At 43.5% G+C, this 27,208-nt stretch overlaps 1 protein-coding gene across 3 annotated transcripts; it reads left to right on the top strand.

The window, feature by feature from the left end:
- Positions 1-409: 409 nt before the first annotated feature.
- LOC131186673 (SLAM family member 9-like) lies at positions 410-26,161 on the top strand. Of its 3 annotated transcripts, XM_058160508.1 has the most exons (5): positions 410-469; positions 16,515-16,832; positions 23,569-23,817; positions 24,575-24,721; positions 25,467-26,161. In XM_058160508.1, exons 1-5 carry the CDS (start codon positions 415-417, stop codon positions 25,541-25,543), a joined length of 846 nt encoding a protein of 281 aa, XP_058016491.1. In that variant the 5' UTR covers positions 410-414; the 3' UTR covers positions 25,544-26,161. The 3 variants fall into 3 exon arrangements, with proteins under 3 accessions (XP_058016491.1, XP_058016492.1, XP_058016490.1); XM_058160509.1 differs by lacking the exon at positions 24,575-24,721; XM_058160507.1 differs by having other exon boundaries at positions 24,575-26,161.
- Positions 26,162-27,208: the final 1,047 nt, after the last annotated feature.

Genomic DNA, 27,208 nt, shown 5'->3' with positions numbered 1-27,208 from the left:
AAGAGATCTGATCGTCTCGACTTGCTGGTTTGGTTGGGTTTGACAACTAGAACTTGTGGGATCTTCTAGAACAGGGGTCTCCAACTTTGGCAACTTTAAGACTTGGGGACTTCAACTCCCAGAATTCTGGGAGTAAAAGTCCCCAAGTCTTAAAGTTGCCAAGGTTGGAGACCCCTGTTCTAGAAGGCATTGTTTAGGGTCTAATTTTGTAAGCTGCCCAGAATATAAGAATAATATTACTCTATATCAACTGAATAAATAAATGAATTGCACAAAACAAATTGCAAGCACAGAAAGAAGAGGGCTGCCCAATTTTGCAGCTGTGACGTCTCTCCAACCCAAGAGGCTGTCCTATATTTAGCAGAAGTTTGACTGGATTTCTCTTCACTTCCTGTTAAAACACCAACCACTGACATGTCCCACAAGAGCATAGTGGGCTTGTGGTTATCACTCGTTCTCTTAGGAGCTGGTAAGTTGTGTCTGTTTTACTTATGTTTTAGTTTCAAGCCAGGACTGAAATTTGGGGCTCAAAACACAGTTTGTTTTCTTGATCCCAGCTTGGATCATTACTAGAACAGATATAAAACCCTGGAGGAAAAAACTGTTGAGTTGGAGAATTTTTTTAAAGAAAAATGCAGATAAGATTGAAATTACAAATTCTATAATAAGAGATAGATGATATTTTCCCCTCTTTTCTTTACAAAACATAAGAAACCTAAAGATGATATCATTATCTATCTTTCATAGATTACCGGTATGTTACTCGACATTACAGTCTTAATTAACAGGAGTAAAAACCCAATTTCAGACAAAATTTAATAATGATGGAAGCATATAAGTAAAAATGGCAAAATCCCAAATAATTTTTCCATCAATAGGAAGATGGTCTAGAATCTTTGTAGCCTCTGAGATCCCAAACACATGTAACCTTCGTTTAATTTCTTCTTGCAATGAAAAAATATTACTTCTTTTACTGTTTTACTGATTTGTAAGGACAGGCTGTGCATATTTTAATAATTATACAAAGGAATGTAACTTTTGCTTATATCTGCTAAGCACTATAATACAAAAAGTAAAATACTAAAATATCTGAATACCTAAAACTAATCGACTAAATTACAAAGCAGGGTTAGGAATAAAGTTCTGAATAATGAATATAGAGAGAATTACTGAAGTTCTACATCAAAATCAGAATCTATCAGTCTTTTAACAAATCCTATTACAAGGCTTCAGCTTTTGTGAGCTTCTCACAACTTTAACACTCACAATGGACTAGCTCAGGAGTCTCCAACCTTGGCAACTTTAAGACTTGTGGACTTCAACTCCCAGAGTCCCTCAGCCAGCAAAGCTGCCTGAGGAATTCTGGGAGTTGAAGTCCACAAGTCTTAAAGTTGCCAAGGTTGGAGACCCCTGGACTAGCTAGACTGAGATAGGATTTAAGTAAGGATGAGGAGATATGGGGAATGGCGAGGAAGTGAGGGAGGGGCATGATGCAGATGAAAGTTAAATGTCAGGAAGGTTGCAAAAACCTTATCAGGGAAGATTGCACTGTCACTCATGTTTATACCGCATTTGGGATTTTAATCCAAGGACCTGGGAGAGGCAAATATTCTTTCATGCTCTTAAAGGTCTCATCAAAAGATGGAAGCTGCTCCAAGCAAGCTGCCTTCTGCAATTGACTGATGGGGATTTTGTTAACGTTGATGAGGTTCAAAGGCTGCTCCAAATGGTTTGGGTTTGCATCCCAGGCGCCTATCATTACTGAAACTGAGAACTATCAATTTTTTTTTAAATTTGCATTTATATCCCGCCCTTCTCCGAGGACTCAGGGCGGCTTATACTATGTCAAGCAATAGTCTTCATCCATTTGTATATTATATACAAAGTCAATTTATTGCCCCCAACAATCTGGGTCCTCATTTTACCTACCTTATAAAGGATGGAAGGCTGAGTCAACCTTGGGCCTGGTGGGACTTGAACCTGCAGTAATTGCAAGCAGCTGCTGTTAATAACAGACTGTCTTACCAGTCTGAGCCACCAGAGGCCCCTAAGGCACCAATTTGCCCAAAGAATTGAAAGGGTTTGAAGCTGAATTCTCTGGAAAATGAAGCAAATGTATGAATTGAGGAAATAGATGTGAAGAAACCGTCAGGGAAAGTTTTTTTGCTACACATTTAAGAAACTATAACTTTTCCACAGCTGACCTGAAACCAACCTTTGACCCACTTGACTTATATGCATGCAGCTCTCAGCCTTTCAATTAAATAGCAAAGAAGAATTTGAACTTTGAGGAGAAGCACAGATTTCCATGGGGGAAAGGACCTTGGAGAAGATCTAGTCCAGTGCAGAGATCTATTACTATCCAATTAAAAACCACCCAGCTTCTAATTAAACATCAGCAAAACAGATTCACTCCTTCACAGATCACTGACTTCTTATGGTGAAGAGTCTTGCATAGAGCTATGAACTATATGCCATGCAGGGCCACCCAAGATTCACAGGCCATGGTGGAGAGTTCTGACAAAATGTGGTCTACTCCAGTATCCTTGCCAAGAAAATTCTATGGACAAAAGGCTAAAAGATATGACACCAGAAGATGAGCCCCTCAGGTCGGAAGGTGTCCAATATGCTACTGAGGAAGAGCGGAGGGCAATTACAAATGGCTCTACAAGAGTGGAGCAGCTGGGAAAGAATTTGGGTGAGGAATGTTAAATTTACACAAGCGCAAAATATGAGAGAAAATTTTTATAAGATGTTTTATAGATGGCATTTAGACCCCAAAGAGTTGTCATGTATATATCCTAATGTACAGGCTAAATGTTGGAGATACAATTGTGAAGATGCCACTTATTATCATATATGGTGGACTTGTAAAAAAGTTAAAGCATTTTGGATTAAAGTATGGTGGATCATGCAGAATATTTTGAAAAAGAAGATTAAGTTTACTCCGCAGTTCTTTCTACTAGGAATAATTATGGATTGCACAGCTATAGAGACTAAATTGATTTTGAACTTAATAACAGCCGCAAGACTTTTGATTGCTCAATATTGGAAGAAAGAAGAATTACCTACAATTGAAGAATGGACACTCAAAGTATCAAATCTGGCAGAAATGGCAAAAATTTCTGCTTACTTGAAAGACTATACACAAGAAAAATATATTTTAGAATGGAAAATGTGGATTGATTATATTCAAAATAAGTATCAGATAAAAAAATATCGAATAGCATATGAGTAAATTTAGGAAATATTTTGTATTAGATATATTTCTGAAGGAGAGGGGAATTGAGAGTGTGATTATGTGTGGAGTGACTAGAGATTATAATTTAGGAATTATTTTGGATTATGATTGTTAGTTTTGATACCCTGCATTTTGTTCTGGGAAGTCGGGGTGGGGGGTGGGGGGTAAGGGGGAGAGGAATTGGGGGGTTGAGGGTAGAGATGGAGTGATGGTTAATGTACAGGGATTATTGAAGATGTATAAATATAATTAATGTAGGGTCGGGTCTGCCCAGTTACCATTTTAGAACGGAGAGGAGAGAGTAGGAGGTAGGAAAGAGGAGAAGAGGAAGGAAGAGGGGTAGAAGAGGGAGAAGGAAGGTGTAGGGTGGAGGGAGGAGAGGATGTAGATAAGAGAACATAACATAACATAACATCAGAGTTGGAAGGGACCTTGGAGGCCTTCTAGTCCAACCCCCTGCCCAGGCAGGAAACCCTATACCATCTCAGTCAGATGGTTATCCAACATTTTCTTAAAAATTTCCAGTGTTGGAGCATTCACAACTTCTGAAGGCAAGTCGTTCCACTTATTAATTGTTCTAACTGTCAGGAAATTTCTCCTTAGTTCTAAGTTGCTTCTTTCTTTGACCAGTTTCCACCCATTGCTTCTTGTTCTACCCTCAGGTGCTTTGGTGAACAGCCTGACTCCCTCTTCTTTGTGGCAGCCCCTAAGATATTGGAACACAGCTATCATGTCTCCCCTAGTCCTTCTTTTTGTTAAACTAGACATACCCAGTTCCTGCAACCGTTCTTCATATGTTTTATCCTCCAGTCCCCTAATCATCTTTGTTGCTCTTCTCTGCACTCTTTCTAGAGTCTCAACATCTTTTTTACATCGTGGCGACCAAAACTGGATGCAATATTCCAAGTGTGGCCTTACCAAGGCATTATAAAGTGGCACTAACACTTCACGTGATCTTGATTCTATCCCTCTGTTTATGCAGCCCAGAACTGTGTTGGCTTTTTTAACAGCTGCTGCACACTGCTGGCTCATATCTAAATGGTTATCCACTAGGACTCCAAGATCCCTCTCACAGGTACTACTATTGAGCAAGGTACCACATATACGGTACTGGTGCATTTTGTTTTTTTGGCCTAAATGTAGAACCTTACTTTTTTCACTGTTGAATTTCATTTTGTTAGATAGCGCCCAATGTTCAAGTCTGTCAAGATCTTTCTGTAACTTGAGCCTATCTTCTGGAGTGTTGGCTATTCCTGCCAGCTTGGTGTCATCTGCAAATTTGATGAGTTCCCCATCTATCCCCTCGTCCAAGTCATTGATGAAGATGTTGAAGAGTACTGGGCCTAAAACAGAGCCTTGGGGTACTCCACTGCATACTTCCCTCCATGTGGATGTAGTTCCGTTGAGGACTACACGTTGAGTGCGGTTGGTCAGCCAATTACGAATCCATCTGGTGGTGGTGCTGTCTAACCCACATTTTTCTACTTTATCTAGTAGTAGGTTATGGTCTACTTTATCAAATGCTTTACTGAAGTCCAAGTAAATTATATCGACAGCATTCCTCTGGTCTACTAATTTTGTCATTTTGTCAAAGAATGCGATAAGATTAGTCTGGCATGATCTGTTTTTGACAAACCCATGTTGGCTTTTACTTAAATGAGTTAAGTAGATCTGCTTTCTCCCTGTTGCTTGTCATCTTCTTGCCACTTTCTCCCAGCAATGGGCCAATTGTTTCCTTGACTTTTTTCTTGTTTTTAACATGTTGGAAGAAGCTTTTTTTGTTATTTTTTACTTTTGTCACTAGCCTTTGTTCATTGTGAGCCTTAGCTTTCCTCACTTCATCTTTACAGGCTTGGGCTATTTGCTGATATTCTGCCTTAGTTATTTGCCCCTCTTTCCACTTTTTATATTTGTCCTTTTTTTTTTTATTGAAAGAGTTTTAAAAAAACAAAAACATTTTTCCCCCTTTTTTCCCCCTCCCTCCCAAAAAAAAACAAAACACCCCCCTCCCTCCCCCACCCCCCGGCTTCCCGGGTCAATCACAAGGTAAAGTTATACATAAACCAAACATAGAATAAAATTTTCCCTTCAATCAAATAACCACATCCAAAGCTTTTCGTCTCCCAACCCCTCCCATTACATAAAATAACTTTCTAATTATTCAAAGGCAATCTGATATTTCTTAATCTGATATCTGTTTTGTAGATAATCAATCCATTTTTCCATTCAATTAAATATCTTTCCTGCGTATTGTCTTTTAAAAACGCTGAGATTTTAGCCATCTCAGCCAAATTAATAACTTTCAATATCCATTCTTCTATTGTAGGTATCTCTTCTTCTTCCAGTATTGTCCAATCAACAGTCTTGCTGCTGTTATTAAGTTCAAAATCAATTTAGTCTCAATCCTGTACAATCCATTATAATTCCCAAAAGGAAAAATTGTGGCAGGAACTTTATCTTCTTCTTCAGTACATTTTGAATAATCCACCAAATTCTTATCCAAAAGACCTTAATTTTCTTGCAGGTCCACCAAATATGAAAATATGTAGCATCATCACAATCACACCTCCAACATTTCGCTTGGATATTAGGATACATACATGATAATTTTTTGGGATCTAAATGCCATCTATAAAACATCTTATAAAAATTTTCCCTTAAATTCTGTGCTTGTGTAAACTTAACATTTCTAACCCAGATTTTCTCCCATGTTTCCAACATTATTGGTTCCTGAATATTCTGTGCCCATTTTATCATACAATCCTTTACCAAATCCTTTTCCGAATCTATTTCAAGCAACACATTATACAATCTCTTTATATGCTCCTCCCTCTGTTCTAATGTTAGAATATTCACCTTATAATCTTTCAAATAATCATAAATGTCCCTATCCAATATTTTGTCTTTTGCATATAGTGCAGTATAAAATTCTGAGAATGCCTTTTTAATTTTATCCTGTTGGTATATCTCTTTACCTTTATATTCTATTTTTTGTATGACACGTGCTTTCTGTTTCTTCCTTAAATTATATGCCAACCATCTCCCAGGTTTATTTGCATTACAAAAGGTATTATGTTTAGCATATTGTATATTCGTTGCCACCTGGTCTGCCATTAACATATTAAATTGACTCTGTAATATTTTTATAGCCTCTTTAAGTTTATGATCTTGTGGGTTTTGAATTAATAACTGTTGCTTCCTTTGAATTTCTTCTTCCAAATATCTACGCTGCCTTTGTTTATTATTCCTTTGCCTGTTGTCCAAGTAAATCAATATCCCTCTAATAAACGCTTTGCTCGCTTCCCACACAGTTCCTATAGGTGTCCCTTTGTACATATTAAAATCAAAAAATTCTTTTAACTGTTTCTTACAATAAGTTACATTATCCTCATATCTAAACAGATTTTCATTCAACCTCCATGTTCTACCACCTTTTTTGCCTTGTAATAATTCCATCCATACTGGGCTATGGTCAGTTAAACACCTCGGAAATATCTTCGTTTTCTTCACCCTAGAAAGCAAGTCATTAGAAATTAAAATAAAATCAATGCGTGAAAAAGATTGATGCCTATCAGAAAAAAAAGTAAAATCTCTCTCATCTGGATTCCGTAACCTCCATATATCTCTAAACTCAAAGTCTTCCATCATTTCAAAAAAGGATTTTGGTAATTTTGCATGTATAGGTATCTTCTTGGAGGAGGTTCTCTTATCCTTCTTGTATCAATTACTCCATTCCAGTCTCCTAATAAAATAAACGAACTATAATCCCAGAGGGTCAACCTCTCATGTAACATTTTGTAAAACTTTTCTTGTTGCTGATTAGGTGCATAAATACCTATCAACAAAGTCTTTTTTGCATCTATCACCAGTTCAATAGCAATAAATCTTCCTTGAATATCTGCCTCAATTAGCTTAGCTGGTATATCCTTCCTGATATATACAACAATTCCATGCTTCTTTTCCAAAGCTGATGCAACAAAATGGTTACCCAATTTTGAATTAATTAAATATTTTTGGTCTGATAATTTTATATGTGTCTCTTGCAAACAAATCACATCATTTTTAAATTGTTTCAAGTAGTGAAATATTTTCCTTCTTTTCTGAGCTGAATTCAAGCCATTAACATTCCATGACAAGATTCTATTTGCCATTACTGGCCTCCTGAAGCTTTGAAGCAGACAACGGAAGCTCCTCCTCCGGTATCTTCCGTCTAGCTCCTCCCACAGCTTCCATAATGGGATCCTGACTTTTACTTTGAGACTGTTGCTCTTCTTTACGCTTAAGGGCTCCTCTTGTCACCCTTTGCTCTTGTGGTTCCTCTAATACTGGCAGCAATAAAGGCTCTTGGGTCACCACGCCTTCTTGAGTCTCTTGAAGTTTTCTATCACTTCTATTTCGACTTTCAAAACTGTAGAAAGAAAATCCTTTGCCTTTAAAACAGTGTCAATTCTATATCTCCTTCCTTGATAGAATAGTGTCAGTCCAACTGGCACCTCCCATCTGAATTGAATCTGATGTTTTTTAAGTTCTTGTGTAAAAAGCAAATTCCTTCCTGTCTCTTAACATCTTTGAAGGAATCTCTTTCAACACCTTCAACTCCTGTTCTCCAATTTTTAAAGTTGTCTGATATGAAACTTGCAGAATTTGATTTCTCATAGTCCTTTTCACAAAATAAACCACAATGTCCCGAGGAAGCTTTCTCTGTCTTGCAATCCAAGAATTAACTCTATATATTTTATCAATTTGGTAAGCTACCTCTTGGGGTCCGCTTCAATAAATTCAGCCAATGCTTCTGATATAATTTTTCTTAAGTCTTCTCACGCTCTTCTTGCATACCACAATTCTAAGAGCTCCTTCCATAAGTTTATATTGTAATATCACAACCTGATCTTCATTTTGATCCACTTTTTTCTGAACACCTTTCATTTCGTCTTCTAAATGCTTATTTGACTGAGAGATCTGTTGCATTTCCACTTCCAATCCTTCAATTTTTTTACTCAGTCCTTGAACTGCCATAAGAATATCTTCTCTTATTTTTGCATTAAAATTCTCCATCATCTCTTTTGCCTATCTTCAGAAAGTTTTAATTGTTCTTTCAATATTTCCTCAAGACTTGGTTCAGATCCCTTCTTCCAGAAGGCTTTAAAGGTTTAGCTGCCATTCTGTCTTCAAAAGAATCAGGAATTCAAACTTAATAACTCTCCTTCCTCCTTTCAGTATAAAAACTCCGTTTGTAACAATCCACAAATAACGCTGCTTCATCGTACTAAAAATTTTACTTTCATTTTTAGACGCCATTTTAAAAGACAATTAATCAAAGACAAAGAAAGGTTTCAAGTTTCAAAAAGGGAGTCGGTACTTGCCGTGCTGATTCTGCATCAAAGATCGAACGCTTGTGAAATTCCCGTCTGCTTGGAATATCAATCAATTTAATAAGTCCTCTAGAGCAGAAGCGACATTTCTCTCCTTTTCCCTGATAAAAACAGGGGCGTGCTGAAGTTGGAAGGAGTGGAATTCAGTGGGGTCATAAATCCAGGAAAATTCGCTCTTGAGAGCAAACCCCCTGTCAGACCTGCCACTCTTCCACAATTCTGATAACCTCTTTCACCCAGAGATTATGCTAAGCTCAGTGAACAGTGATTTATTTTCTGTTTCACTGACTTTTACAATCTTCTAACACGGAGTGCTCTGTTAGAGCACCCAGCAGGAGGGTGACGTCACTGGAGCCTTATATTTGTCCTTTTTGTCTTTCAATTTGTCAGATAGTTCTTTATGCATCCATGCTGGTTTCTTTTGAGATCTACTATTTTTCTTCTTCATTGGTATTGTGTTAGACTGTGCTTTTATAATCTCACTTTTCAAAATTTCCCAAGCTTCTTGAGTTGTTTTCCCCCTGAGGATTCTCATCCATTGAATCCTTCTCAAGCTCTCTCTAAGTTTATTGAAATTAGCTCTCTTAAAGTCCAAGACTCTAGTTTGACTTTGTTCTACTACTTGTATTTGCTTAATGTCGAATTCCAATATTGCGTGGTCACTTGCCCCCAAGGTTCCTGTAGCTTCAACACCTTCTATCATTTCATCTCTGTTAGTGAGAATTAAGTCCAATATAGCTGATCCCCTTGTCGCCTTCTCTATTTTTTGGGAAACAAAGTTGTCTGCTAGGTTTGTTAGGAACCTGTTGGATCTTCCACTTGGTGCAGAGTTTGTTTCCCAGTTGATGTCAGGGTAGTTAAAATCCCCCATTACTACTGTGATGTGCTTCCTACATACCTTAGTTAGCTGACTAGCAAAAAGTTCATCTACTTCCTCTGTTTGGTTGGGTGGCCTATAGTATAGACCTATGGCAATATCGTTTTTCACCCCTTTTATATTGACCCAAATACATTCAAGATGATTTTCATCATTGTTGTGCTCTATTTCTGTAGAGATGTAGTTATTTCTTATATAGAAAGAGAGAAGGAGAAAGAGAGAAGGAGAGGAAGGTCTGGAAAGTAGAAGAAGGTAGAAGAGGGAAGAGTGTTAAAAAGGAGGGTGGTGACTGGGCAAGCCCGACTAATTGGATATAACTGTACATTGGATGAGCTGTTTGATATGATTGTAAAAATAAAACTTTTTTATGGAAAAAAAAGAGTGGAGCAGCTGGGCAAAAGCCAAAAGGACACTCAGCTTTGGATGTGTCCAGTGATAAAAAGAAACTCTGATGATGTAAAGAACAATATTGCATGGGAACCTGGAATGTAAGATCTACAGATCTGGAGGTGGAGCTCCCGATGGAGGTGCTGGAGCTGGAGGTGGTCAAACATGAAATGGCAATATTGAACATCAATGTCTTGGGAATTAGCAAACTAAAATGGACAGGAATGGGCAAATTGAATTCAGATGGCCTGTCAGGTCCATGGATCTCTATTACGACACTGCCATTCTGGTGGGAAGGGGAAGATTTGGGGACATGCATGAATAGGATGTTTCTGTGTTCCTTTCTCTTTGGGAAGTGGGAGGGTGGAAAGGAATGGGTGTGCTGTTTAGATCGTGAATTATAGTGAATAAGTTACCTTAAGAATTAAGAGCTGTCTCCTTAAGAGATTCCATTATGGGAAATGTAGTCCGTGACATGTGATCACATCTGTGTGTCTAATTGGCCACTGAGGCTTTCTGCCTGGGGTGTAGAACAAAGCCCCGGCCATTATGAATTGCCATGGAGGAGAGAAGCATGCTTTCTGAACAGGGGGACAGATTTGCAGTCCTTTTACACTAGGAAATGGGACAGATTATGAACATCTCAGATGAATCTCACCTTGATTGTAAGTCATTGCTTTGGGAATGCCTGAAAATAAATGTGATCTGTATGAAGACCTGTTTGCAAGAGTTAACTGGCCTCTTCTGGCTAATCACAAAGTCCGAAGATGGAAAAATGTGCCTGAGGTCATCTGTTTTGTCTCAACACCAGAGGACTGAGATCGTGGTGCCTGTTATCACCTTCTCAGCCCAAAATTCTCACAACATACCTTAGGATTGGCTCAAAGATGAACTGGACACTGGGAGGGGCCTCAAAAAGAGCAGTTTGCACTAACACACCAGCACAGGAATTTCAGATTCTGCCTACAACTCTCTCTGCTATCACTGTCTTCCAATAAAAGTTCTTTTTGAAATGCTGTTCATTTCAAGAGTTCTGCTTTCTTGAGAAGGCTGGACCTTACATTAGGCAGAATCTGAAAAGAGAGGCTTCAGTGGGGAGAGGCTTCATGGGGACTGTGCAAAAGATGTCCAACCAAGGCAGAGATCATGAGGAAGCCGAATGTGGGGAGGAAACTCCCATCGAGACTCAACCCGATGAAAGCCCCAGCATGTGGACGAAGGACGGAATCATCCTGGGCGGTTCTCCAAAGGCGAGGTGGTCTGTTGGTGTAGGGAAAAAAGAGGACTGGGACGGGAGAACCTGAGGAGTCACCTTTACCCAGGGCAGCTAACAACAGGGGTGCAAGCAGGAGCTGGAAACCCTGTATGATGACTATGAGATGGAGGAGGCATCGAACTGATCTGACCAACTCAAGAAGCAAGCAATGCACTTCATGAGGGAGGCCCTCCAGGGCATGAGATTCCAAGATGCTGGAGCCTGCAGTCCAGGAGACAAGACACGATGAGAGGAGGCCACCTGTGAGTGAGGGAATCCCCCAGCTGCTGAGACATCTGCCAACACTGTGGAAAGCACCAACAAGCCCATTGCCATCCCCCGGAACCCACCTCAAAGAGATCCCAGCAGAGTGCAAGCCCCTCGTGCTGGTGGAAGGGGACATCTGCAACCGGAATGGAGGGCACCCCTCCCCAGGGCATCAAATGGAGACCCCCAGCAGCTGTGGTTCTTCCTGGTGCATGTGCTTTCATACATGCAGGAGTATGAAAGGGACCTCCCAACCGAAGGGGCGAGGGTCAGGGTCGTCACCCTGGCCCTAGAGGGGACTGCCGCATGCTGGATGGTGACCCTCCGTAATGTGGACACCCCTGAGCTTTGACATTTTAACCGCTTCAGAATCTGTCCTGAGGCACAGATTCAAGGACCCCCTCTAGCTGACCGAAAAGCCAAGGACTGCATCAACTTCGTAAAGCAAGGCCAGCAGCTGATAGCCGAATACACAGAGGAGTTTTGAGACCTGGCCTACCACGTGGATTGGCCAGAAGAAATAAGGGCCTCTGGTGGCTCAACAGACTAAAGCAGTCTGTTATTAACACAGCTGCTTGCAATTACTGCAAGTTCAAGCCCCACCAGGCCCAAGGTTGACTCAGCCTTCCATCCTTTATAAGGTAGGTAAAATGAGGACCCAGATTGTTGGGGGCAATAAAAGTTGACTTTGTATATAATATACAAATGGATGAAGACTATTGCTTGACACAGTGTAAGCCGCCCTGAGTCTTCGGAGAAAGGCGGGATATAAATGCAAATAATAATAATAATAAAAAAAATACCGGTGAGCTGTTTCAAGGATGGGCTGAATGATGATCTGTACCACGCTTGCATCGCCAGAGGAGCCCCAGCTCGCCTGTATGACTGGTCCTGTCAGCTTTGGAAGCCATACTAGGCCGAAGGCTTCCACACGCTGCCACTTTCTCCTGTGTGGGAAAGGGGGGGAAGGGGGGGTATACAAGGGATTATTAGACATAACAACATTCTTCCTGCCAGTCAAGGTCAGGCTGAGCATCTGGGGAAGGAGTTGCCAGAGTGATGTCTCGAGATGGGATGGTTGGAGATTGGAGCATGTGATTGGCAGAGGGGTCATGAGGGTGGGGATTTTGGAGTTTGTATTACTGAGGGTTTTCCCAGTTGCAATGTATGGCTGTGAAGGTTGGACCATAAGGAAGGCTGAGCATCAAAGAATGGAGGCCTTTGAACTCTGGTGCTGGAGAAGACTCCTGCGAGTCCCTTGGACTGCAAGGCGAACAAACAAGTCAGTCCTAGAGGAGATCAACCCTGACTGCTCTTCAGAAGGCCAGATCCTGAAGATGAAACTGAAATACTTTGGCCACCTAATGAGAAAGAAGGACTCCCTGGAGAAGAGCCTAATGCTGGGAAAGATTGAGGGCAAAAGAAGAAGGGGATGGCAGAGAACAAGGTGGCTAGATGGAGTCACTGAAGCAGTAGGCATGAGTTTAAATGGACTCCAGAGGATGGGAGAGGACAGGAAGGCCTGGAGGAACGTTGTCCATGGGGTCGCAATGTGTCGGACACGACTTTGCAACTAACAACAAAATTACTGAGGGAGGAACCCGGATCCCCAGAATCGGATTTCAACCAACTGTGCCAGATTACTTATGCTAGTAAAAGAACTTTGAAAGAGTCTCTTCTGCAAGGAGGGTTTTCTGGAACGCTGACAGGTACATCTTGGCAGAAGAAAACGAAATCGACCAAACCTGAAACCAGTATCACCCAAGCAGAGCCCGGAAGTGGTCACCACCTAAGAGAAAGAGAGAGGTTGCCAAGCCCCAGTCCACTCTACCATGCTCAAAAGCCTGCTTCAAGTGCAGAAGGGAAGGCCACTGTGCAGTGGAATGTCACGTAAAGACCCCGACCAGAAAGGGAGATCAGAAATCCAGAGGGAAGCCAGCAAAACCTTCCCAACACTCCAGGGAAACCGGTCTGAAGTGTGGTGAAGTCATGGAGTTCCAGTCCTCTCCCAAGTATGGACCTGGAACTCTGACCGCACAAGAAGAGGAACTGAGCCCATTGGACAGCGACTACAACCCCTTGGTAAGTGGGACAATCGAGGCCATCGCTGTGCCCATGGAACTGCTAAGCCCAAGCACAGGACAGAAGGTGGTGCTGACGGCCCTACTAGACTGCACCTGGTGGACCTGGTGTCTAATAAATCCAAGTCTAGTGGGAAAATCGAGGACCCACCTAAGATAGCTGAAAAACCCCATAGTATTTTGCCAGCTGGATGGGTCCACTGCGGGAAAAGTCTCGGCTATGTTTGCCATGGAGCCCCTAAAACTTGCCATAGAGAACCACTCTGAGACTATTGCTTTTATTGTGGTTCTGGGCATGGAATGGATTCTGCTCCTAGGACTATCATGGGTAGAAAAAGGGCCTCTGGTGGCTCAATGGACTAAGTCTGTCTGTTATTAACACAGCTGCTTGCAGTTACTGCAGGTTCTAGTCTCACCAGTCCCAAGGTTGACTCAGCCTTCCATCCTTTATAAGGTAGGTAAAATGAGGACCCAGATTGTTGGGGGCAATAAGTTGACTTGTATATAAATATTCAAATAGGATGAAGGCTATTGCTAACATAGTGTAAGCCGCCCTAAGTCTTCGGAGAAGGGCGGGATATAAATGCAAATAAAAAAAAAAAGTGGAACCCATAGGTGGACCGGATGAAAGGGAACCAAGCAGGGGAAACCCCAAGAGAAAGACGTCTCAAGGAAAACCCTAGCTGTGGAAATGACTTGGTGGCTGCCCCCAAAGTGAGCCATTGAAGGGCATTCCCCGGGAATACCGTAACCTAGCAGAAGTGTTTAGCGAAGTGGGATCAGACAAACGTCCCCCTCACTGCGCCATCAAGATCCTTCCGGGAGCTAAACACCAAAGCCAAAACTCCACTCCATGACGCCCCGGGGGCTAGATGACCAAAATTTGCAGGACTATTCCCCATTATCTGCATTATTAACCTGATCACAGTGGAGCTGCAATGACCCAAGTCATTGCAGCAAGTGCATCTGATCTTCCATTGCAGTCTATTAAAACCCGGTGACCTCGGTCTTACGACCACCACCCCTTTCCACAGCCCATTATGGTAGAGGCTGAACAACACTTTGACATTAAACAGATTCTTGATTCAAGACAGTACCATGGATCCACCCAATATTTAGTGGCCTGGAAAGACCTCCCCACATTTCAAAATGAGTGAGTTCACAAAAAATACATTAAAGCCCCTAAATTAATCAAGTGCTTCCACCAACTCTGCCCTGAGAAACTTAACTAATTGTTCTAATTATTGTCTTCCCTTTTATTATTTTCTTTGCCTCCAGGTGGATGTCTCCTTTTTTAGGGGGGCAGCATGTCAGGTCCAGTTGATCTCTATTGGGACCTTGCCATTCTGGTGGGAGGGGAGATGATTCGAATTACACTTGCATGGGGTTTTTCTTTGTTCCTTTTTCTCTGATTTGATGTCTCTTCTGGAAATTGGGACCGGGGAAATATTCCTGGGGCCATCTGTTTTTTCTCACCATCAGAGGAGCGAGATCGTGGCACCTGGGAACTGCCTGTTATCACCTTCTTAGCCTGAAGTTCTCACAATCTCTTCACACCTTGGGATTGGCTCAGAGATGAACTGGGCATTGGAAGGGGCCTTGAAAGGAGCAGTTTTAACCTAATGCTCCTGCACACGAAATTCATATTCTGCCTATACTCTCACTTCTATCACTGTCTTCCAATAAAAGTTCCTTTTGAAACGCCGTTTGTTTCAAGAGTTCTGCTTTTTTTGAGAAGGCTGGCAAGGCGCGACCTTACAGGGCAATTGGGCTGCCGCCCCTCCCCCGCCCCAGAAGCCATGCCACTGCCATTCTCCTGCTGCACCCCCCACCACAGCCCCACAGCCCCTGCAATCACCTATTGGCAGTTGCACACCACCCCCGCAACACCATGGCAGACCTCCACCCGACTGGCTGGCAGCTAACTGTCCTGCACAGCCAAAGGTCTGGGACAAACGGTGTCTTGGCAAATGAGCTGTGCCAAAGGGCATGGGGTGGAGGGGTGGAGGCCCATTTGCCAAGGAGACTGGCCAGGGGAGGGCAAGGAGAGGAAAGCTGGCTATAAATGAGGTGGGAGGCTGGAGGCAAAGGAGGTGCAGCCAAGGGTGGGAGCCTGAAGGTCCTAGACTCACTCCTGCCATCCTGGTTGAGGGGGAAAATACAAATTAGTGGCAGGAAATAAAAGCAGCATCACATGGGATCACAGTTGAAGGGTGTCAGGCTGCCTCTGATTATATTTAGGAAAGAATACACCATTTGAAAATAAAGAAAAGTACTTTTACTAAATACATCCGGACTACAGCTGTTTAAAGTTGAATCTGAGACAAAATATGGCTAACATCCCATATCCCCTTGTTAGTCCCTCCTTCCCACAAATGGTTCAATGCCAGCTCCTTCTCGCCCCCCCATGGTAATCTTCTTCCGCAGGTCTCCGGCAGTTTATCATCTCAGGAATGCAGGGTTCGTTGGAAAGCCCGCATGTCTGGCGTTTATGTTGATTTCAAACCCTCCCTCCTTCTTTTATGTCAGACGACACTCTTAAAGGGCCCTCTTCTGTTAACCTGAATCGGATAGTATACATTTTAGGTCCATGGCTATTTTACATCAACATACTGACATTGTAATCTAACTACTGAAACAATTGCACACATGGAACACAAATAGAGTGAAGCTTGGAGTGGAGGCTGACAAAGGGTGGCAGAGAGAGGCTAAACCCAACTGGTACTTCGGATGACCCCATCGGGTCTCCTCCAGGTCAGTCTTTCAGGTGGCCTGAGGCTTGGTGGAGCTTTGGGTCTCTCCTGTGAGGTAGATCTTCCTTTTGAACCCCAAGGGAAGGACTTAGTTCCTATGGAGGACATTTGAACCCCTCTTGTTACTCTAAGAAGAAAAGGCCATTGCCCAGAGAAGCCCCATCATGTCCTTTGGAGCCATTTTGTCCCTTCTCAGAAAAAGTGAGAAATTAAATGTCTCTTGGAAGGTCTCCTGTGACTCAATTTTGAAGGCTTCCCCTCTTTTCTTTCTGACTTTACAGAAGACGTTGAAGCAAAAGTGAATGGCATTCTGGGAGAGTCTGTCACATTCAAAGTGAAGACCTCTACACCATTTGTAGCAATTTCCTGGACTAAAGTTGCTGGCAGTGAGCCTGAAATTATTGCTCTGGCGATCTTTCAAGAGCCCTGTCAACTCCAGGTCCCTTTCCCAGCCTATCAAAAGCGAGTGAACATCTCCAAGGACTGCAGAGAATTACATCTCAGCCATCTCAAGAAAGAGGATGCTGGCGTATTCATAGCAGGAATTATTTCACCAGATGCAAAGAAGGTGGATGAGTCCTTTGATCTGCAAATATTTCGTAAGTATCCCACCCATGGCAGCAAATTCCTGCAAACTCCTTTGCCCAGAGTGATATAACAATAGCAATGGCACTCAGACTTATCTTCACCGTGCTTTACAGCCCTCTCTAAGTAGTTTACAGAGTTAGCCTCTTGCCCCCCAACAATCTGGGTCCTCATTTTACCCATCTCGGAAGGATGGAAGGCTGAGTCAACCTGTAGCCTGGTGGGATTCGAACTGCCAAACTTCAGGCAGCTGACAGTCAGCAGAAGTAGCCTGCAGTACTGCACTCTAACCACTGTGCCATATAGAGATGGGAGGCTTTTCAGGGGGGCTTTGGGTGTCCAGTTTCTGAAGCGATGCACTTTCTGGATGGAGCCCGGTATCATCCATCCCACTTAGAATAGAATAGAATAGAATTTTTATTGGTCAAGTGTGATTGGACACACAAGGAATTTGTCTTGGTGCATACGCTCTCAGTGTAAATAAAAGAAAAGATACCTTCATCAAGGTACAACACTTAATGATGGTCATAGGGTACAAATTTAACATTTAATGATACAACACTTAATGATAGTCATAGGCAATCATAATCATAAGCAATCAGGAAACAATATCAATATAAATCATAAGGACTACCAGCAACAAGGTTGACTCAGCCTTCCATCCTTTATAAGGCAGGTAAAATGAGGACCCAGATTGTTGGGGGGGCAATACAAGTTGACTTTGTATATAATATACAAATGGATGAGACTATTGCCTTACACAATGTAAGCCGCCCTGAGTCTTTGGAGAAGGGCGGGATATAAATTCCAAAAAAAAAAAAAGTTATAGTCATACAGTCATAAGTGGAAGGAGATGGGTGATGGGAACGATGAGAAGATTAATAGTGCAGATTTAGTAAATAGTTTGACAGTGTTGAGGGAATTATTTGTTTAGCAGAGTGATGGCCTTCGGGGAAAAACTGTTCTTGTGTCTAGTTGTTCTGGTGTGCAGTGCTCTATAGCATCGTTTTGAGGGTAGGAGTTGAAACAGTTTATGTCCAGGATGCGAGGGGTCTGTAAATATTTTTACGGCCCTCTTCTTGATTCATGCAGTATACAGGTCCTCAATGGAAGGCAGGTTGGTAGCAATTATTTTTTCTGCAGTTCTAATGATCCTCTGAAGTCTGTGTCTGTCTTGTTGGGTTGCAGAACCAAACCAGACAGTTATAGAGGTACAAATGACAGACTCAATAATGCCTCTGTAGAACTGGATCAGCATCTCCTTGGGCAGTTTGAGCTTACTGAGTTGGCGCAGAAAGGACATTCTTTGCTGTCCTTTTTTTATGATGTTTTGGATGTTAGTTGTCCATTTTAGATCTTATGATATGGTAGAAGCTAGAAATTTGAAGGTTTCTACTGTTGATACTGTGTTGTCTAGTATTGTGAGAGGTGGAAGTATGGAAGGATTTTTCCTAAAGTCTACCACCATTTCTACGGTTTTGAGTGTGTTCAGTTCCAGATTGTTTTGGCTGCACCACAAGGCTAGTCGTTCGACCTCCCGTCTGTATGCGGATTCATCATTGTCCCGAATGAGACCGATCACTGTTTTGTCATCTGCAAACTTCAGTAGTTTAACAGATGGATTGTTGGAGATGCAGACATTGGTATACAGAGAGAAGAGAAGTGGGGAGAGCATTGTACAGGTATCTGATGTGATCCTGCTTAGCTTCACCTGCTGCTTCCTGTTTGTTAAGAAGCTTGTGATCCACTGTTCAGGTACCTGTAGCTGGTTTAGCTTAGTTAGAAGTGTATCTGGGATGATAGTATTGAATGCTGAACTAAAGTCTACAAAGAGGACCCTTGCGTAGGTCTTTGGAGATTCAAGATGATGTAGGATGTAGTGCAGAGCCATATTAACAGTATCATCTGTTGATCTATTTGCTCGTATGCAAATTGCAAGGGGTCTAACAGTGATGGTTTTCAAGTGGGACAGCGCTAGCCTTTCAAAGGTTTTCATGACTACAGATGTTAGAGCAACTGGTCTGTAGTCATTCAGTTCCTTGATGGTGGGCTTCTTCGGCACTGGGATGATGGTAGAGTGTTTGAAGCAAGAAGGAACATAGCACACCTGTAGTGATTTATTGAAGATATGGATGAAGATGGGGGCCAATTGGTCAGCACAGACTTTTAAGCAAGAATGAGTTATCTTGTCTGGGCCTGGAGCTTTTCCTGGCTTTTGTCTGTGAAATAGGTCCTGCACTTCCTTTTCTGTGATCACTAGGGGTTGTGAACCCCATCGGATGGGGTCAGTTGTAGAAGGCTTGGCTGTTGTTGGAGTGTCTGAGATGGGGGTTGTGGAGAAAGGTGGCTGTAGCTTCCTTTCAAACCTGCAGTAAAACTCATTCAGGTCATCTGCCAGTTGTTGATTTCCTTCAGCCTGGGAAGGAGGTTTGCCGTAGCTGGTAATATTTTTAAGAGTTTTCCACATGTTTGCTGGTTCATTTGTTGAGAACTGATTCTTTAGCTTTTCAGAGTAGATTCTTTTTGCTGCTCTGATCTCCCTTGTTAGTACATTTCTGGCCTGATTGTACAGCATTTTATCACCTTTTCTGTAGGCTTCTTCTTTGGAATGACGTAGCTGCTTAAGTTTAAGTGTGAACCAAGGTTTGTTGTTACTGTATATTCGCAAGTCCCTTGTCGGTACACATAGGTCTTCACAGAAGCTGACATACGATGTTACAGTATCTGTGAGTTCATCCAGGTCTGCAGAGGTATCTTCAAAAATATTCCAATCAGTGCAGTCAAAGCAGGCCTGTAGCTTTAATTTTGCCTCCTCAGTACAGTCCATTGATTTAATTGTTGGTTTTGTGGTTTTAAGTCTTTGCCTCTAAGCAGGTACAAGGTGAATCATGCAATGATCAGAGTGTCCTACAGCTGCACGTGGTAAAGACCGATAAGCGTCTTTTAGTGTTGTGTAGCAATGGTCTAAAGTATTCTTGCCTCTAGTGAACAATTGACATGCTGTAAGTATTTTGGTAGCTCTTTCCTTAAGTTTGCCTTGTTTAGATCTCCCAAAATAATGGCCAGTGAATCAGCATATTTGGCTTCATCCTTCCTGATTTGGTCAGCTAGAGTTCATAATGCCTTATTTACACAGGCTTGTGGTGGAACATAAACAGCAATTAGAAGAAATGAGGAAAATTCACGAGGCGAATAGTAAGGTTTGCAGTTGATAATTAAAGTCTCTAAATTTTCGTCACAGAATTGGTAAATTACAGTTAAATCCTGATACCAGCTGCTATTAATATATAGGCATAAACCTCCTCCCTTCTTTTTATCAGATGTTTCTGTAATTCTGTCTGATCGTTCAATCTGAAACTCTGGGATATGCAGTCTGCTATCTTCAATTGATTCATTTAACCAGGTTTCAGAGAAGCATAGGACTGCTGAATTGTGAAAATCAGAATTGTATTCGTTTAAGAGGAGTATTTCATCCATTTATTTGCAAGTGAACGTACATTGGTTAGGAAAATTGAAGGCAGATGAGTTTTATTTCTCTTATTTCTTAGCTTGATTAGAATCCCCGCCTGTTTACCTCTCCTTTGCTGCTTCTGTCGTTTGGTTTTTTTGGTAATCCATGGCTCCAGAGAAATTGCCTCTTTCTGTGTTAGAATCTCCTCCGTGTTTGTAAAGTCGGGGGTGGGGGTGAGATTACAGAAAGCTGCTCCTTAAAGAAATGTTGCTTAATTTTTAGCAGATGGTCTTGTGAGTAGGAAATCTGTAGTGAGTCGCAGAGAATAATTAGAAATAAAGAAACCATTAGAGAGCATTTCACCAAGGCAGCCTTCGTTGGCACCATCTTGGAAAAAGAAAGGTTAGGGTGACCAAGGATATGTGACCAAAAGTATACTTTACTGGAGCAGAAGTGATTACAGAAGCAGCAGGATGAAGTCTGTTGCATTGGCACAAAAGGATACAGTTAACTTTCCCCTTTTCCAGGTCTCCCCCTTGTTGTCAATCATTGTCCAATTAGAAGTATTGCTGTTGTTTGGATTGGACCTTCAATTCACCCCTTCTTCATCTGCACATTCCTTTGGGTGACCCTGGGTTAGATGGGAGGGTCTCCTCACCAGGCTGGTGCTGCATGAGCATCAGCCTTCCCTTTCTCCCCCCCCTCCCATTCCAAACCTGTTCCCTCCCCACATTCCGGAAATGTCAGGTTGGCAGGATGCGAAGTGATGCTAGCAGAATGGCAGCCATGAGACTCAGAATTTCTCACCTGCTGCTCCCTCTGTCAGGCCGCCTCTGATTATATCTAGGAAAGAATACACCTTGACTTCATTTGAAAATAAAGAAAAGTACTTTTACTAGGTACATCTTGATTGCAGTAGTATAAAGTTGAAACTGAGACAAAATGTGGCTAACTATCTATATCCCCCCTATTTCTCCCTCCTCTTCCCCAAGAGGTCATCAGGTCTGGTCCAATGCCAGCTCCTTCCCGGGGTCCCGTGGTAATCTTCTTCCGCAGGTCTCTGGCTGTCAATCATATCAGGAATGCAATGTCTGTTAGAGTTCGCGCTCAAACATTCCTGTTGAATTCAAAACATTAATCTCCCCTCCCCCCCTTAATTATGTCAGACCGACACTCTTAAAGGGCCCTCTCTACTTAACTTGAATCCAAGAGCTATTTACATTAGAAATAAAATCCTACGCTATCTAACAAGTGAATATAAGGAGTACAAAGAGATATGAAGATTGGAGTGGAGGCTGACACCCTCCTTTTTAATCTCTCTTCAAATGGGCAGAATTTGGGATTTTTAAAAAAATATATATATGCAGTTATGAATATTAAATTGCAAACATATTAACCTGATAGCTTAAGTATATTCTCATCAGGCCTAGTCTTGCTCACATTTGCTATCCACCCCCCCACAAATTCCACCATTTCCCCCCCTGCCCATCCTCTTCCATGCCTGGAGCTTTGACATATCTGAGGACTTGCATTTCTACGATGGGTTAGAATGGAGCTCAAGCCATGTCCCGCACATGCTTCCCCTCTGGAAGGGGGCTTGTGGGGGTCCATCACAGCTCTCTCCAGCGTCCTGCTCCTTGGGGCTCATGCTGGACTGGGCCAAGCCAAAACTGGATTCTCAGATGGAGAGGAGAGGAAGAGAGAGGCAGGTGGGCTTTGAGGCTGGAATCTCCAGAGAGGAAGTTCAGCGTCCTCTATGTGGATCTGGTGGGACCGGCTGGACCCACAAACTCTTTTGGGGAAGAGTCAGGGGGTCCTTGGAGCCTGGAACCTCATCCTCTTGCCCTCAATCCATGGTTTGGTGTAAAGAGGTGTAAGGTTCATTTATTAATATGTCTAAGCTCATAACTGCCAATCAAGAGACTTAAACAGAGGCTTGAGTAAAATAGCATTTAATCCTGATCAGGTTCAAATGGATAGTCGTTCCAAACACATACATACATGCAAGGAAGGAGCTACGAAATCATGAGAGAAAGCAATGTCCTCTTATACCCAAAAGGTCACAAATCCTCAACTCTGGCACCTGCGTATTCTGGAATCTGGTTTGTATATTCCCATAGTAAAAGTCAATGAATGTAATCTAACTCCAGATTTACATCCCTCTGCATTGTTTATCTTCCTCCTTTGTATTCTAAATTAGCCATTTGGTCCCCTGGAGGATGACACACACGTTCTCAGCCAGAGTGGGGTGGGGAGAGATCAAATGATGGGCTCTGATCAAATGATGGGTGACAATTGCCAGACGCTTTCGAGATGAGGTCTCAATAACAATTCAGGAATTTACTCAATGTGACCTCAACACTCCAGGACACCAGCATGTCTGTCTTACAGCTTCAAAGGCACAATACATATATCAGTGTGGCATGTTTGTCCTATGTCAGTACCTCAGGAAACATATATTTACATCATGCAGGTATATCTCTTCCCTTACATTCCTAATTCTAGTATTTCAGTATATATGCTCCCTTCATAGGAATATTGGGGTAAGGTAGAGGATGAGGGGTACCTGCCCTCCTCTATCATGATGGGCCTCACCCTTCACAATGAGAGTGTTGTGTCTCGCTCGCTCCCCCTGCCGCAGCCGGGCCCCTCTTATCTCCTGCCGGACGCTGATAGTTCGGAAGAATGTCCTGGCATGCCTCCAGCCCCCAGCCCTGGCACCATGCCCAGGCAAACAGAGCAACTAAACTCCTCCCCCACAGCATGTGAGCCTGAAGAATGTGAAGCCAGTCATGAGCTCAGATTACCAACAGCTGGAGGCTGGAGAGATCCTCGCTTCTGGAGAATTGAGAGGCAACGTCAGCAAAAAGAAGGGAGGGGCAGGCCTGGATAAGTGCTGAGTCATGGAGCCACACCCTATGGCTTATATAAAGGATCTGCTTTCTGGCATTCTCTGAGTCAGGCAAAGTCTAACTTGGATTGCTGAAGTCACTTTCTGGTCTCCTGCCTGCCTTGAGGACTTTGCTAGGACTTTGGGCAGAGCTGCAGAGGCATGCTTGATACGGACTTCCCCGACCCGGCCGTCAGCGGAGGAGTGGGACACGACAGAGTGTCATATGAGAGAGGGGGTTGTTGTGGGATTGTTATTTGTGACCAAAATGCAGAACATGTTATTTTCCCTGCTCTAATCTAAGCTAAACCATTGATTGAGCCATGGCTGTTGCTGCTTTTCCTTCTTCTTTGGCCTCCCTGGGATTTTGTGGCCTTTCCCAAATGGTGTCTCTCCATCTCCTGCTCAGGTCGTTTGCTGGGCTCTCAGCTGCGAGTGACCTGCACTCCTAATGCAGCTGGAAATGGAAGTTGGCAGCTGAATTGTTCTAAAGAGCCCTGGGAAGACGGGGTGAAATTCAGCTGGCGCTCCGATGTCCGGAGCAATGACCCCACCCTTGGGAGTTCTGTGATCAACCTTGCTCACAATGTGACCTGCTTAGCAGAAAACCTGATTAGCAAGGCGTCCAGGACAGTCTCTTTAAAGGAAGTTTGTGCTGGTAAGTTTTTCTCTCCTTGAAAGAGGTCTTGGGACCAAAGATAAATTTAGTTGGGAGAAAAAAGGTCCTGGAGAAGGTAGACCCTCCTACACTTATTTGTGGAGGAGAACTATGGGAGGTTGAAAGGAGTTGGACTGCAACCAGCAATCCCGAAGAATAAAATTATGCATGTATTCAATTCAAATTATTGGTAATAACCTATACTTTCATGAATGTTATAACCTATTCATGAAAGTGTCCAGTTACAATTGATCTGGAGATAATTATCAGGGCCTGGATGGGAAGGACCAGGCTTGGGTTCAGCCCTAGCAAAGCTGAGTAACAATGGACTCAGGGATCTTGTTTCTAGGGTGCTCCCAATGAGGTTCTCCACAGGGAGGGGGTCACAATTCCTTAGGTGGGACCATTGTACAGTTCAGCAGTACTCCTGGACTTTTGGCCCCTGTTCTGCTGTGGCCAGGAGGGCTTGTGTGACAATCACACTCATTCCTACCACAGTCACTTATACTGAACCTGGGTTGGGACCAGCCTTTGAAGGCCATGCAAGAGCTTCAGCTGGTCCATTGGTGATCACCACAAGCACTTGTGGTCAGAGCTTGGTGTGCCTGCCCTGGTTGTTTGATGGAATCTGGGTGGGATTCCAGGTCCGGTCATCTGCCTGGGGTGGGAGGAACTTCCTCTGCAATGAGGCCAGGTGCTGTGCTCCATTCTCTGGGGTCTGCTGAAAGGATTCACAGGGTCTGCTGCTCTCTTTCAGAACACACCGAGACCCTCCTGACCGAGAACAGGTTGCCTCTCTGGATCCTGCTGGGCCTTAGCAAAATGGGAAGTCTTCTCCTTCTTGGCTCTTTGGGGCTCATTCTGAGGGTGAAATCCAGCAAAGATACCCTCTTAAGGATGCTCTGTGAGAAACCCAATCCTTCCCTTCTCTTCCTGTCCCTTCTGCCCCAGAGGAGAGCCAGAGGAACCGGATGGAGCTTGCAATGAAAAGATTAGAGAACAAGACATTCCAGAGCTACTGAATAAGTGCCCTTCCCCTTCCCCTTGTCAGACCTAGAATTAGACCAAGTAGGTATTTGGAATTACCGGTCCCCCTTTGCTGCCATCCAATGGTCATTTCAATTATGGCAGCCTAGAATGCAGGGATGAGGGTCCAACCAGCATCTCCAAAAGACAAGATTGGACAGCATATCTTCATTAAAGGATGCATTTACCACCATCCGCATCCAGCCCCCTAGCACATTCCTGGTCATTCTGGTCAACCAGTAGGACAGTGACACATCTAAGAGGAGGGAGAATCTTCTGTATTTCTCAACATCCAGAATTTTAGACTGGTCTCAAGCACCTGCACACTGCAAAGCCTCCATCATCTCAGCCACATTTGCCCAACTCAAGAGGCCATGTAGAGCAGCTCCTCCATGTAGAATCACTCAGTAAGGTCAAGACCATTTTGAGCCACATCCATTACGGTAGCAGAAAGACACAGAATGAATGAATGAATGAATGAATGAATGAATGAATTAATCTTCCAGCCAAGCTTCTTCTCCTTTTGAATTCTCCAATCTACTCCACATGATGCCCCCTTGGATTTCTGCCTTTTGGTGCTTCCTGTTTCCTAAAGCTCAACCCTCTTCTTTGTTTTCTTCTAGCCGCTGGAAGAGGAAGGCCAACGGACTCCCAGAGGAACCCACCACCATTGGATCCTCCTGACAGAGGCGTCAGATGAGTCCCCCTCCCACCTTAAGAGGCATCTCCATGGTCTTCCTTGGTGGCTTTTAAGAGGAGTCTTTGGGACATGGACGCTTCTGTGGGCCACCCAATGAACTCTCTTGCCAGTGTGGCTAGTGGGAGGGGCTCACAGGGTGGCCTCAGGGCTGTTCCATGTCACTTCTCTGTGGCCACCCCATGCCTTCCTCTCCTGCATCTCGACTGCCCCTCAATCTGTTTTTGCTGCTGCCTTGTCTGGACCCCAAGAGACCACATGTGTTTCTTTGTTTAATATTCAGGATGTCAGCCAGATCTCCAGCATGGGATTCTACTTTGATGCATGCTTGCTATTGGCTGCCATCATAATGGGGGGGGGATGGCATTTGGGTTGGTGAAGTGACATAATGAGGTGAAGACCCATGTGAACTAAAAGGGAGGTTTGCTCTTAAGAATAACTGCACCGCTGAGTGGAGTTGTTTACATCCAGACAAGACCAACTGTCCCAGGACTCCAGATGGGCAAAATACCTGAAGTTGAGTTTCACACATCATCATGCTGGGCGTTGATTGGACCCTCAGCACTGGACCCTGTGGGGGGAGGGATTTGGAGAAACTTTCAATCAAAAGTGCATTTTGAATCAGATCTTGCCTTGCTTTTGCTGCTATCATTTCAAACTCAGTAAAAGTACTTCTTCTTTATCTCAAAGGAGTTGGAGGTTTTCTTTCTTGGGTTTTGAATAGAGGGAGGCCTGACATTAGGCAAGATCTGCTTTATTGGCTGAGGGGGCTGAGCACACAATGTTGACCCACGAGAGTGACCAGGAAGAATCCGGAGCCCTAGGGTCAACCTCTCCCCAACCACACCAGTGCCATGAGGAGATGAAATGGCTGGAAAAGCTGCAGTTCAAGGAGAATCCAGTCCGAGACACTGGACTCGGACTGAATTCTGGAGTCCGAGTCACACGCCTGGAATGACTCTCACCAGAGAATGGTGTGGGAATTATGCCCTGCCAGAATCTGACAAAGAGGACCTCCTGCTGACCCGTGCCTTGCAACTTCTGCACAAAGCACTCAAGAGTCGGAGAGCTCAGGGGGGCCCTCACACAGAAACATGCCCTGCCAGAGTGTGAAGAAGCTGGAGAGGCAGCAGGGGGAGTCGCTGTCTCATCAACCCCAGTGGCTGTCGCTGTTGCTCCACAGGGGGCAGCTTTGGCAGAAGACCCAAATTCCTAAGGTTCCTCCCTTGGGAGTAAAATACAGAGGGGATCCCAAAGCCCTCGGTTTCTTCCTAGCTTAAGTCTGGAATCACATGCAGGAGTATGGAGAGGACTTCGCATCAGAGGCAGCCAAAGTGAGATGTGTCACCACGGCCCTGGAAGGGGCTGTTGCAGATTGGATGGCCACTCTCCACAACGACAATGCCCCCAGCTAAGAAATTATGACCAGTTTATGAGGGAGCTCCAAATACGGTGTGAAGACCCCCTAGCTGAACGCAAGGCTAGGACCAGGATGAAGACCATCAGCCGGGGTGGAGGTCAATGCCAGGATACACCCAGGAGTTTCGTGAGTTGGCCTGCCACATGCATGGCTGGCCCCCAGAGGTCTTGATGCAGTGCTACAAAGATGGGCTTAACCAGGAAGTCTATCAAGGTTCTGCCTCTCAAGTGGTCTCTCGAGACCTCCAG

The sequence above is a fragment of the Ahaetulla prasina genome, chromosome 17 (genome assembly GCF_028640845.1).
Source record: "Ahaetulla prasina isolate Xishuangbanna chromosome 17, ASM2864084v1, whole genome shotgun sequence".
Classification (NCBI taxonomy): domain Eukaryota; kingdom Metazoa; phylum Chordata; class Lepidosauria; order Squamata; family Colubridae; genus Ahaetulla; species Ahaetulla prasina.
The sequence above is the reverse complement of the archived record's forward strand: the minus strand, read 5'-3'. Positions and strand labels throughout refer to the sequence as shown.